The sequence below is a fragment of the Drosophila arizonae genome, chromosome 4 (genome assembly GCF_054131065.1).
Source record: "Drosophila arizonae isolate 15081-1271.41 chromosome 4, UAZ_ARI_1.0, whole genome shotgun sequence".
NCBI classification, from domain to species: Eukaryota; Metazoa; Arthropoda; class Insecta; order Diptera; family Drosophilidae; genus Drosophila; species Drosophila arizonae.
In genome coordinates, this window is record NC_142924.1 from 9,782,104 (window position 1) to 9,794,134 (window position 12,031).

Below are 12,031 nucleotides of genomic sequence, written 5' to 3' on the forward strand. Positions count from 1 at the left end.
ATTGCTGTGTGCAAAGTTTTCAGTTTTCAGTTTTGAGTTTTCAGCTTTCAGTTTTTGAGCATCTGGCAATAACAAGAGGCGCCTGCCAAGCTGCTAGCCAAATTAAGATGTAGGTAGGCTGCATTAAGGCCACGTTAAAGACCACTTCACCCACATAGCGAAGGTGTCAATTGTACTAGCCAAAAAGTTGTGGACAACAACAGCAACTACAATAATAACAACAGCAATATACAGCAGCAACAACAACAGCAACAGCTGCAGCTGGAGCCTTCCCCTAAAGAGCAAAAGTTGTAACCACAGTGGATTTCGGTGGCGAACTTTACTGTGGCATTGGTTATTCGATGCATTGTGGCAATGGCTGGGTTTTTTGGCTGTTTCTTGTAATGCGATTTGGGTGTGAACATTTTTATGACAACTTGCTTAAATTTCATAGCAACTCGCTGCACAGAAACTTATTTCGCTTACGAGTTTTGTTGCTGTTGCTGTTGATGTTTGTTGGACTTGCGTCGCCAACTAATGAATAAAGTTCGTTTATGAATTTTCACCAAGTCAAGCCATGCGCAGCACTTTGCCCAAGATTTAACCTCACAACTAAGTAGCTGAGATTTAAAGCCAAAGCAGCAGCTAATTGGCATCTGGTTGCCAGGGACAACTGCGAGACGAGGACAGTGAGGTCAGGGCGGAGTAGAAGGGGCGAGGCCAACTGCAGCTGCATTCATTATTCAAAATCATTTAGGTTAAGGCTAAATAGCTTGGCTGCTTCACAGAATACATAATAATTGTTGCCATCGTTACGCATACGCCGTGTTATGCAACAAAAGAAAGTCAATCAAATTACATAACAAAAATATAAATGTTCAAGAGAAATAAAGCTCAATAAAGAAAAAATAATTACATAAATATATACTCAATAAATATATACATATGTATATATATGTTTGTATTTGATTTTTTATATTTTTTTTTTTCACTTTAAGTGTTAAGCTAATTAGAAAATAAATTGAAATGCTTTAACTTGTTAACAAGTTGTTGAGCTTGCCATGTCCTTCTGCCGGCGGTTGCCGCTTGGCAAACAGAATTTTTTTTTTTTTGCTTTTAATACGAAATTCAACAAATATGCGGCAGAAGCAGCAAAGCTGGGAGTGTGAGTGTAATGCAATATTAAAGTGAAACGAGTATGCGTAACATCATTCGCATCCGCATTTCCATATACTCGTTGCTCCTTTCATCTCAACATTATCATTCGCATTGCCATTGTGATCATAAGCGTGGTTGGCGCTTTGTCCTGTTGCTGGCGCTGGCGAAGCTCATCGACATCAGTTTTGGGGGAAAGCGCGCTGCTGCTGCTCCTGCTGCTCCTGCTGCTGCTGCTGTCACAATTTTCATGCTGCTCTAAGCTATTTTCATGCACATTTTGGCCACTTGTGCGCTTCGCACAAACACTTCAATTTCGCTTCAAGGATGCGTGTATGTCAGCAGGAGTCGGAGAAGGGATGCTGTGCTCTGGCATTGAAGCGTGCTGACTAGAATCAACCAGTCAAGGCAGTCAAAGTGCCGGAAGCGAATGCGCTGCGACGGCGGGCGGGTGTTATAAATATATACATACATATATATTTGGTTTTATATATATATCGTTGGGAATATGTGTGTCTGCACTCTCCAAACATGCAACTCTTTAACTATAACTTTTGATATATTCTAAAGAAATAATGTGGGAGTGCACTCAAAAGCAGTTGCCAATGGTTGCAGCAGCTGGAGCTGGAGCTCTGCTGCTCTAGCTGCTGATGCAGCCATCAACTACTTAGCGTCAAAACGCTTAAAGTTAAATTTGTAACGCTTGAAGTGAGCCAAAGGCACAAAGCCAATGAAGTTCATGTCTGTGTGTGGCACGCACACACACACTCAGACTCGAATGCCAGTTTACTCATCTATTTTTATTAAATCGCCACACGCACACACACTCAGAGAGAGGCAGTGTCTGCTAAATCGCAGGACAAGCAAACAAACAGCACGTTACGTATACGCAACGTTTGCCCAGCAACAGCAAAACAACAGGCAGCCATTGACTTTGGACACTTGACTGTTGCAGCAACTGAAGCACTACTACAGTACAGTCTTGTCTGCCACATGTACTCCCTCCCTCATATGTATCTCTAACAGTAGCTTATTTTCGGTGGGTTTAATTTTGATTTAAATGCTGGCAGACAGCTTGCAGGCAAAGTCCGCTACGCGCTGGGGCAGAAACAAGGACATGGATGCACATGCAGCTGGACAGGCATAAAACTTTGTAGGCACTTGCCCAACTACTAAGCCCAGTCGTATGGTCTCGCCTCAGTTGTCAGATTATTGAAATTTAAGATTCTCCCTCAATTATTTTTCTGCACGCATCGCAATCGATGTTAATGAAAGGACACCAAATCGGTGATGAGCAAAGAGTCGCCCACTCCGCAGTCGTTTCATTTGCATTAGATTAAGGTAAGCATCTAAGCATATTTCCCGGCAGTCAACAGACTCAGCCGCAGCAAAAAGCCACATCCATAGCCAGCGCCACAGGACAAGCTCCTGCGCCTCGCCTTGCAAATGTAAAAGTTGCAACTTGTAGCCTCAAAATAACCACAAAGTAAACACCAGAGTGTGGCAATGGCAGTAGTGGGGGCTGTGGCAGTGGCAGGGACACTGGCCATGGCAGTGCAGAGTGGCTGAAAAGGTATTTGAATAGCCCAGCCAAAGGACGTGGACAAGGACATCGCAGCAGCAGGCGAAGGATGACAGGAAGTGCGGCAGGAACAGACACAAGTGTCGAGTAGTTGCAGCTTCTCATTATTGCGGGTCCATATGCCGCCCGTTACACCTCCTCTCCTTTGGCAAAAATAAATAAGTGTGTAATTTAATATTTAAGGCTTTGTCAGTAATTATTTTAGTACAACTTCTGCTCTGCCCGCTGCCCGTTGTCCGTTGCCACAGCTACCAAGTTACTAATAGAAAATGACAAAATAAGAAGCAGCATAATGTTGCAAAACTGGGCAAAGTGAATTATGGCTGCTGCTTGATGAAACTAACATTAAATGTGTATCAAATTAATTAATGCGCCTTTCAATTTTCCACTGAATTCATTTCATAGTTCCATAATGACACTGACTTACCTCCTCCTGACTAGCGAAAACTAATCGACAGGACTCAGGGACTTTCTATCGAGCTATCGACTGATCCCTGATTGACATTGCAGTAGCTTAAGCAAGTACGCTGCAATCTAAATTAAATACTAAATACATTCTATTTTTTATATACTATATAAATACATACATATACCCTGCTGCTGCGCAACTGTAATTCAAAAGCTATGTGCTCCCGAAATTGACCCATTTGCTACACATTTGTCTTTATTAAATGTTGAAAATTATTGCTTGGCTGGTTGCACACTCGAAAGGGCGTATAAATTATAAACCAATTTACAATCTAACCAAGCGAAAATGTGCGCAAAATGAACTACCAATTTGTAGACTACAACAAAACCGAAACATAACTTAACGAAACATTATAATAGCGTCGAGTTAGCGTGAACGTGAATTATGCTGCAAAAATACGAAAGGTACAAAAAATACACACAGCTCAAATGCTCGACAATGAGAAAGCATATTCACATAGGCAAACCCATATGCACACTTATGCCGAGTACAGTGAATGCTGGCTAACGAAAAGAGAGAAGAAATAAATAAAATGTATGTTAATGTTATCCAGATAAAGGAGTACGGTATTGTGAACTATCAAGTCCCAAACTTCCGATCACTTCAAGATTCTTTGCTATCGATATACATATGTGTATAAAGTTCTACTACGAATATGAATAATTAATTTAGCATGTTCTGTGTAGGATATTTGTTTTTAGAGTCTTCACTGTAAATATGAGTATATGTATATCAAACAATGTTTGCAGTTTCCGCCTGCCACCTGTACGAGCGAATTCTCCAAATTTGTAGTCTTTCTATGGCCCGATGTGCATATCCTGGACATTGGCTCGAATGCTCATCGCATTCTTTTGGCTTCTTTTTGAATATGCGCATAGTTTAAGTCTGTAATTATTCCAGCATTTAGTTTAGCATTTCCCCAAACAGCTACCCTGCCGCCGCCCTCGTGGCTTTTGGAACGCGCTATGAAAACTGCATGCGTCGTTGATCCTGCATCTCCTCTCCACATCTACTTCCACCAGCTCTCTCACTCTTCCATTCTCTCGTTTACCTTGTCTAGTTCTGTCTGCTTGGTCAGGATGTGGCTGGGTGTTTTGCGCGTGTTAAAGTGAATTTTAAATGATTTATTGCACGTCTAGCTGCGAGGGTCTAGGCAACTGCATGCAAATATGCAACAATTACAAAAACGCGTCTCAGGAATCGTGTGAATTTCACTGGCTGCCTTGACTCCCTACCCACATTTTTTGCAGCGAGCCTCATTAGAAAGATAATTGTAATTACGTTTAAATTTACGTTTGAGATACTAAATTAGGTTTGAGTTTAATTTTGAGTGCTGACAAAGCCTTTCACTCCAACAGCTTTAACAGGATTATATTTTCAATGCTCTCCACTCAAACGAATTTCCCCAATGAAGACATCAAAATTGAGCTGCACTCAAGTTGCGCTCCAACACGAGCAACATAATCCACATACCGTATTACATCAAACAGGATACACACAACAGGCGATTCGCCATGTTGCGTATAAGAGTTCGCCGTTCTCCTTAACGAGCCGCAACATCAAACAGCGAACACAACATGTTGCAACGAGCCTTTGCAGAATGTCTGAGATACAAATGAGTGATTGCAGCAGCAATTGAGTTGAGCTAATTCTGAGTTGAGTTGTTCGCTTTTAAGTTTTGAGCGCAACAGGAACTCATAATTGTGCGTCATTTATATTTTAAAGAAAGGAATTACATTAAGCAAAAGGCAAATGGAATCAGAAATAACATTAAACAGAATTCGATGCACATATGCAGCCATATTTATATTGACGGGAAATATGAAATAAATAAATAAAAATTGATATTCCAGTATATTGGAATGTGCAATATGCGCTGCCTAAGTCAGCAAACTCTCTCCATCTCCCTCTCGCCGCTTTATAGCTTCATATATCATTGCTACTTTTTGGCTATGAATTATTTTGGCTCGTCTGCATGTGAAATTTTAAGCGAGAGAGTGAAACGAAAAGAGAGGGAGTGGGGTGGGTGACGGGGACGCAGTGCATATGATGCATGAAATAACAATAATGAAATGACAACAAAAGGCACAGATAACAAAAGAATTGCCATAGCAGGCGGCCAGGCAGGTGGGCGTGGCAGGCGAATGCACATGTCACAAGAGCAGTTGACCGATGCAGAGGAAAGGAAGAGTGAGGCGGAAAGCTGAAATCCAAATTCAACTCAAATGTGATTTTTGGTCACTTTGAAAATTGTTGATTAGTTACGTCTGAGTGCATTATAATGCGACCTAGACAGAGATAGCGAGAGGGGAGTGAAATGGTAGGAATAAAAATGGGCGTGGCAGTAGGAAGGCAGACGTAGATTGTAACTCGTTTTGAACACTTGACATAGAAAACAAATTATGGACATGCAACAAGGCCACAAATTGTGGCAAGCAATGAACCAAAAACACACATAAAGAATATTCAATAATAAAAGTGGAGAGAAATTAAATTTCTGGCATATTAACAATTAAAATGCGAAATCAATTAAAACATGCGGTTGCGACGAACAACGAAATATATATATGTACATATCTAGTATATATATTATATACATATAAAAGTATGTATGCCTCTAGACGTACATAGATATACAGTAAACCCTCTTTGAATGAACAACTTAAAGCTCTCAATTCTTAGGATATAATTATATTTTTATGTTACATTTATATTCGATGTTCTTATTCTCATTATGTATATTCGCTTATACGAGTCCTTACTGTAGCACATACATATGTACATATACATGTATTTATGTATGTGCCACGCCTACCCATCTGTTCGTTTCGGCATTAATGTGCATTTACAAGCGCATTTTGTGTGTTCGCATTGCTTTCCACAAACATGCACATTACAAAATTGATTGTTAATCAAGTCCAACAACAAAAGCAATAACAAAACCAACACACACACATAAATAGATTTCATACTCGATTTAAGCAGATTATGAATTCACATGCAAACAGGCAAATACATATGTATGTACACATGTACATATATGTGCTAAATATGTATGTATGTACATATATGTATAACAAACAGTGCAACTTCCAAGTATTATTTGACTATGCATGTTTTACTTTGCCATTCTTGGCATAGCCTTCTTTAAGCTTTTGTTGTTGCTGCGTACTAGTTCCAAATATAAATAGACCATCACATAATCAAGGAACCCAATCTTTTTTACTATCTACATATATATAAATGTGCATGAAATTAATATTCTAGTTTCGAATGCCGCGCGCTTTGACTCCACCACATAAGCGCTACCACCTTCACGGCGTTCAACACGCGTTCGCTCAATTTAACAGTCTGCAACATGTGTTAACAGCACAGCTGTTTCCGTAATGTGTTGTTATTAAATAATAGGAGCTTCTGCAATCAACCAATAGGAAGAAATATAAAAAACTAGCTAATCTTGACCAAAACTAGTAAATAAAATGTTGACAATACGCTGTGGCAAGAACTTTGCGCTGACCATGAGGCATATAAGTCGTGCAGCTCAAGTGCAGTCAAGTTGCGGATTTTCGGCCTGGTCAAGAACACAATTGCAGCACCAACAACAACAATTACAGCAGCAACGGAAGCAACCAAAGCAGCAGCAAGCCAGATGGCTGGCAACGCCAGTGGCTGATAAGGACACTGATGATAAGGATCTAAAACGCATATATTACGGAACATTAGCTCCACGCATGAGGCTGGTGAAGCTGTTCTCGCTCAGCACCAGCCTGGCCGGTTTGGCTGCTCAGCCCATCCTCATGGAGCAGGGGATGAAGATCGGTGGTACGGGCATGGCGGTCTTCCTCTGCTCAGTGGGTGGGTTTTTTACCTTTGTGACGCCAATTCTGCTACATTTGGTAACCAAGAAATATGTGACGGAGCTACACTATAATCAAGCTACTGATGAATATATAGCTACCACAATATCCTTAATACTGTTGAAGATCAAGGTGAGTGAAAGACTTCATTTGTTCTATAATTCTACCCATTCAATTTTGAATTTTTAGACGAAGTTTCGAGCAAGCGATGTGACTGTCCCTGAGGTTCCGGGCATGTTTACCTCATTTTTGGTAAAGAACCGCCCGCTCTTCGTTGACCCAGCGCTCTTTGATGATCCCGAACATTATGTTCGAATTATGGGCTACGATAAGCCCATAGACTTTAAATTAAATTTAAAGCACGAATCGGAGCAAATTCAAAAGAAAGAAAAATAAATGTATTGCATAGATTGATAAATCTCTGTTTATTTCGTACTGAACTTATAGAATCAATGCTATTTACTCACAGTTTATTGTAAATATGAGATATAACATATATTTAAATTAACCGCCTTTGAAATAAGTAATTGCTCGCAATATCCGAACTATTGCCGATAGAAAATGTGAAAGAAAATTAACAGACTGTTAAACAACAACAGTGACACTATATATGTCTTGTACGATGTCAGTGTGACCATCAGCCGTAACAGTAAATTACATTAAAATGTATAAAATAAAATACTAAACATATTCTCAGATCGCTTTGTATTCGGTCACGCTGTATTGAACTTACAAAGTTAGCCAGACGCAATTATTTAACGTTTAACTGATAATTGCCGGGTATCTTAGTACGCAAATCGAGTGCGTATACAGTAATTTCTTAATAAAATTCTCATTGACATCATGGTAGTGTCAGAGAACGAAAAGGTAAGTAAAATATGATAAATGTGTGCCGCATGGTTTCAGCCGTGGCAGGGTCGTCGATAAACAGGGCTGTTGCACAAGAGGGGAGCGTGCAGTAAGGGAAATAAACACACACACAGTATACGAGTGCAGCTGGCGTGGCAAGTCATCGCTGGATTTTCGATTTACATTTTTCCATTTATTACATACACGTCCACATTTCTATTGTTTGCCATTAACGTAATGCAGTAAAGTAAATTATTATCTGCACGCTGTTGTCTACGTAAGATTTCTCGTGCTACGTTACGAAGTTGCTCTCTCTATTTGCATATGCTGTGCCGTGAGTTCTGTGCTGTGTCTTTCGTTTGCTCTTTAAAAACACGCCGCGAGTTTACCTCTGAGGCTGTCATTCTTCTGTGGTATCGCTCGGTCGCTGGAATTCGTTGAGATTATTACTCGCGCGCACACACGCCTAGCTCGCCTTTTTATATACATATACATACATATATGTATGTACGTACAAACATAGGTGTGTGTACAAGTGCATATGTGTGCAGCATAAAAAGTAGGTGAAGCAGGAGAAACAGAAAACTAAATTACTGCAATGAACAACAAAGAGTCAGCAGCCAGCAAGAGAAACAACAGTTAAATTTTTTGCCATGGCGACTTCGACGCTTTGCTTTAGACTTTTATTGCAGCTGTCATATGAACAGTTCAGTTCAGCCCGTTGGCTTTAAGTAATTCGCTGCCACACTTATCGGAACCTGCATATTCATATTATATCTAAATTAAACATATATTTCCGATTTTTTTCTTTTGTTTCTCATTTGCCATAAAGATCAAAAGTAGCCAGTGAGAAAAACAAAAGATCCAGGCAAACTGTGTGTATTCAGACATCTGTGTGTGTTGTGTAGTCGTAAATTTTAGCGTGCAAGCAACACATTCATTTCGGAATTTGTACTTCCATTCCAGTACCGAAAAAAGATATTTCGTGTATTATTTTTAACAAATAAAGGACATATATATACATATATATATACGTATATGTAAATTATATTTATTTATATATGTATATATGTGTATATATACATAAATAAATACAACATACATAGTAATTTGTGCACAAATCGAAAGTAAAAAGCGGCCGCGAATTGCACACACAACAACGAGCTGAACAAGTTAATTTTCTGCATAAAGAAAAATAAATGAAATAAAAGACAAACATAAGTGCAAAGTGACAGTGTAATGTCAATGACATCCACCAAATCTCCAGAATCTAATAAAAATCCGTTTTGTAAGCGTCTCTTAGCTTGGTTGAACTGGCAGAAGAGTGAAAATTAAGAATACTGCAATAAGCAATAATTCCACCCGGCCCGTTATTTACATACATACATAGAGAAACTTACAAAAGAAAAGCTTCACGCACGCTCACCAACACACATCTACATACACTCAAAACGCACACACCTATATATACATATTTATATATATGTATATGTATATACAGTACACAGCAACGACTAGTGAACGCGTCAAGTGAATCAGCGTCTGATCGTCTCGTCGCTCCCACTCGTAAAAGCTCGCGCTCACGCTCCCTCCCATCAGCCCGTCAGCAGCAAAAGTCTCTTCAACTCGTTTGGCGGCCTCAACATGCAGAGCGACTTTCACAGAATGAAGAATTTTGCCAACCCCAAATCCATGTTCAAAGTAAACATCAAAAACTGATTTAGCCAATGAATTCGCCTTCAATTCGTTCTGATTTTAACACTGGTTTTCTTTTTATCCTATCAGAGCAGCACTGTGTCTGCCGGCACTGAACAGCCCAATGCTAATGCTAACACAGTAGCACCTGGTCGTCCAGATCCAACTCCAACTGGTACTGCTGCTGCTGCTCCTGCTACCGAAGTGGCTTCCAAGAAGGAGGAGGCCAAGGATGTCGCCGATCCACAGTCCGATGATGGAGCTGTGCGTACCGAGCATTTGTTTAAACACCCGCTGCAGAACACATGGACCCTCTGGTATTTGGAGAACGATCGCACCAAATCCTGGGAGGATATGCTGAACGAAATTACCAGCTTCGATACAGTCGAAGACTTCTGGAGTCTATACAATCATATTAAGCCGCCATCTGAGATCAAATTGGGCAGCGATTACTCTCTATTCAAGAAGGGCATTCGGTAAGCATGTTAAAATCGTATTTAAAGCAATCCTAAACCCTTGTCTTGTTAGCCCCATGTGGGAGGACGCTGCCAATAAGCAAGGTGGTCGCTGGGTGATCACATTGAACAAAAGCTCCAAGAACGATTTGGACAACTTGTGGCTCGATGTGGTAAGAAAAGACAAAGAAAACGGATCATCGTTGAATTCTCATGATCTATTTCCTTTCAGCTGCTTTGTTTGATTGGCGAGGCATTCGATCATTCCGATCAAATCTGTGGCGCCGTTGTCAATATTCGCGCCAAGAGCAATAAAATATGTAAGGAAATCTCTAATTGGAAAAAATTGATAAATATCTCTATACATGTCTCTGGTACCTTTTAGCTATATGGACTGCCAATGGCAACAACGAGGAAGCCGCTCTGGAGATTGGACACAAGCTACGCGATGCTCTACGTCTGGGACGCCAAAATTTGCTTCAATACCAACTGCATAAGGACACCATGGTCAAGCAAGGATCGAGTGTCAAATCGATTTATAATTTGTAAAATTTCGAGCTAGGCTCTCTAAATTTTGCAACAGTTTTTTAAGTTTTTTGCGTTGGCTTTATTACCGGTTATAGCTAATCCAGTTTATAGCAACGCAAACAAACTGATCCCAAAAAAAAAAAAAGAAAATAAGCGAGAGATATACCCTCTTGTTATCAAAAAGTGGAGCGTTTTATTACACGCGCCGCTCTTTTAGTCATGAAATTTGCGAAAAATAAAGAAAACTACGGTTAAAAACGGATTATACATTCTTTGGAATTGGATAAAAAAATAATGATATAATGGAGTCGCTTAAAATATTGTTAGTGAGACATTATCTGCTCCACTCGGCGTCGCAAATCGTTCCGTCCACATTCCGAAAGTCCACGGCACAATTGCAATAGCAGCTGCCTGGGATCATTGCATTCGTCCTCTTCGAACATCTGGAGGAGTCGCAGGATGCGTGATTTGAGATCCTGCGGGTAACGCATCTCTATTTCGTCCATGGCACCTTCACTTATACTTAGCTTGCGACCCAAATTGCGCCACGAGCGACCCAATTGCTCGGAAATTTGTTTAAAAACTGCAGCACGCTTCGCATCTGTAAACTGTGCCACAGTTACATAGTTCTGTGGAGCTGGAGTTGCAGGTGCGGCTGCTGGCTGCCTGACTCGCTGTGAATTGATATGCAACTGATTTTGCAGCTCTTCGGCCAGTCTTTGTTCCTGATAGCAGTTTACAGCTGTTCTGCGTTCAACTCTCTGGTAATTGTCCAGTGCCTCTTGCAACTGCATATTGTTCATACCAAGATTACGTAGTGGCTCAACATTCTCCTCACTTATTTGATCACCCCGTTCCAGGCAGTCTATTAAGTCTTCTATAGTATTAATGCGATCCAGTTTTCTTATGGACCCGATTTCGACGGCAAACGTGTTCTTTAGATATTCCAAATCACTGTTGCTGACGCTTTCGATGGCCATTTTCTTGAGCACATCGTAGCACCAGTGAACTTCTGCAGTCATGCTTGAACTTAAAAGATTACTACACTCCACAATTATTCACCTGTTTTTATGGCAATACAAAAATTTCCGACGTATCGATTGTTAGAGTGACCAAATTTGAAAATGTTTTCAAACCAAATGATCGATGTTTCTAATTGAAATTTTCCACCCACACTGCAATGCTAACGGATCTGTTATATTTGCGGATATTTCCTTAAATTGGGGTTATGCCAGATTGCACCTAGTATAATAAGACTGATACAAATAATAAATAAACGAGAAGAACCCCTTTGTTATCAGGAATCGGGTTTCTTTTGCGAATAAATAAACGAAAAGAACCCCTTTATCAGTAAAGCGGTATCTTTTGGGAAACAAAATAGCTTAACAATTATTAACTCTTGGCTATATAATACTAATAATTGAATCACATAAAATTGTTACTAGGACATTATCTTCTCTAC

At 40.1% G+C, this 12,031-nt stretch overlaps 3 protein-coding genes across 8 annotated transcripts; 2 read left to right on the forward strand and 1 right to left on the reverse strand.

Annotated features, from left to right (window-relative positions):
* The first annotated feature begins 6,529 nt into the window (after window positions 1-6,529).
* On the forward strand, window positions 6,530-7,460 carry LOC108612660 (transmembrane protein 70 homolog, mitochondrial). Its single transcript, XM_018005612.2, has 2 exons — window positions 6,530-7,174; window positions 7,232-7,460. Exons 1-2 carry the CDS (start codon window positions 6,665-6,667, stop codon window positions 7,436-7,438), a joined length of 717 nt encoding a protein of 238 aa, XP_017861101.1. The 5' UTR covers window positions 6,530-6,664; the 3' UTR covers window positions 7,439-7,460.
* A 786-nt stretch (window positions 7,461-8,246) lies between these two features.
* On the forward strand, window positions 8,247-10,831 carry eIF4E1 (eukaryotic translation initiation factor 4E1). Of its 6 annotated transcripts, none has more exons than XM_089466631.1 (6): window positions 8,247-8,450; window positions 9,195-9,592; window positions 9,677-10,062; window positions 10,115-10,214; window positions 10,274-10,361; window positions 10,427-10,831. In XM_089466631.1, the coding sequence occupies exons 2-6, from the start codon at window positions 9,536-9,538 to the stop codon at window positions 10,588-10,590; spliced, it is 795 nt and encodes a 264-aa protein (XP_089322757.1). In that variant the 5' UTR covers window positions 8,247-8,450; window positions 9,195-9,535; the 3' UTR covers window positions 10,591-10,831. The 6 variants fall into 6 exon arrangements, with proteins under 6 accessions (XP_089322757.1, XP_089322758.1, XP_089322759.1 ...); XM_089466632.1 differs by having other exon boundaries at window positions 9,393-9,592; XM_089466633.1 differs by having other exon boundaries at window positions 8,247-8,414; window positions 9,393-9,592.
* Fadd (fas-associated death domain protein) lies at window positions 10,821-11,689 on the reverse strand. Its single transcript, XM_018008157.2, has one exon. It carries the CDS (start codon window positions 11,589-11,591, stop codon window positions 10,893-10,895), a length of 699 nt encoding a protein of 232 aa, XP_017863646.1. The 5' UTR covers window positions 11,592-11,689; the 3' UTR covers window positions 10,821-10,892.
* Between the last annotated feature and the right edge of the window lie 342 nt (window positions 11,690-12,031).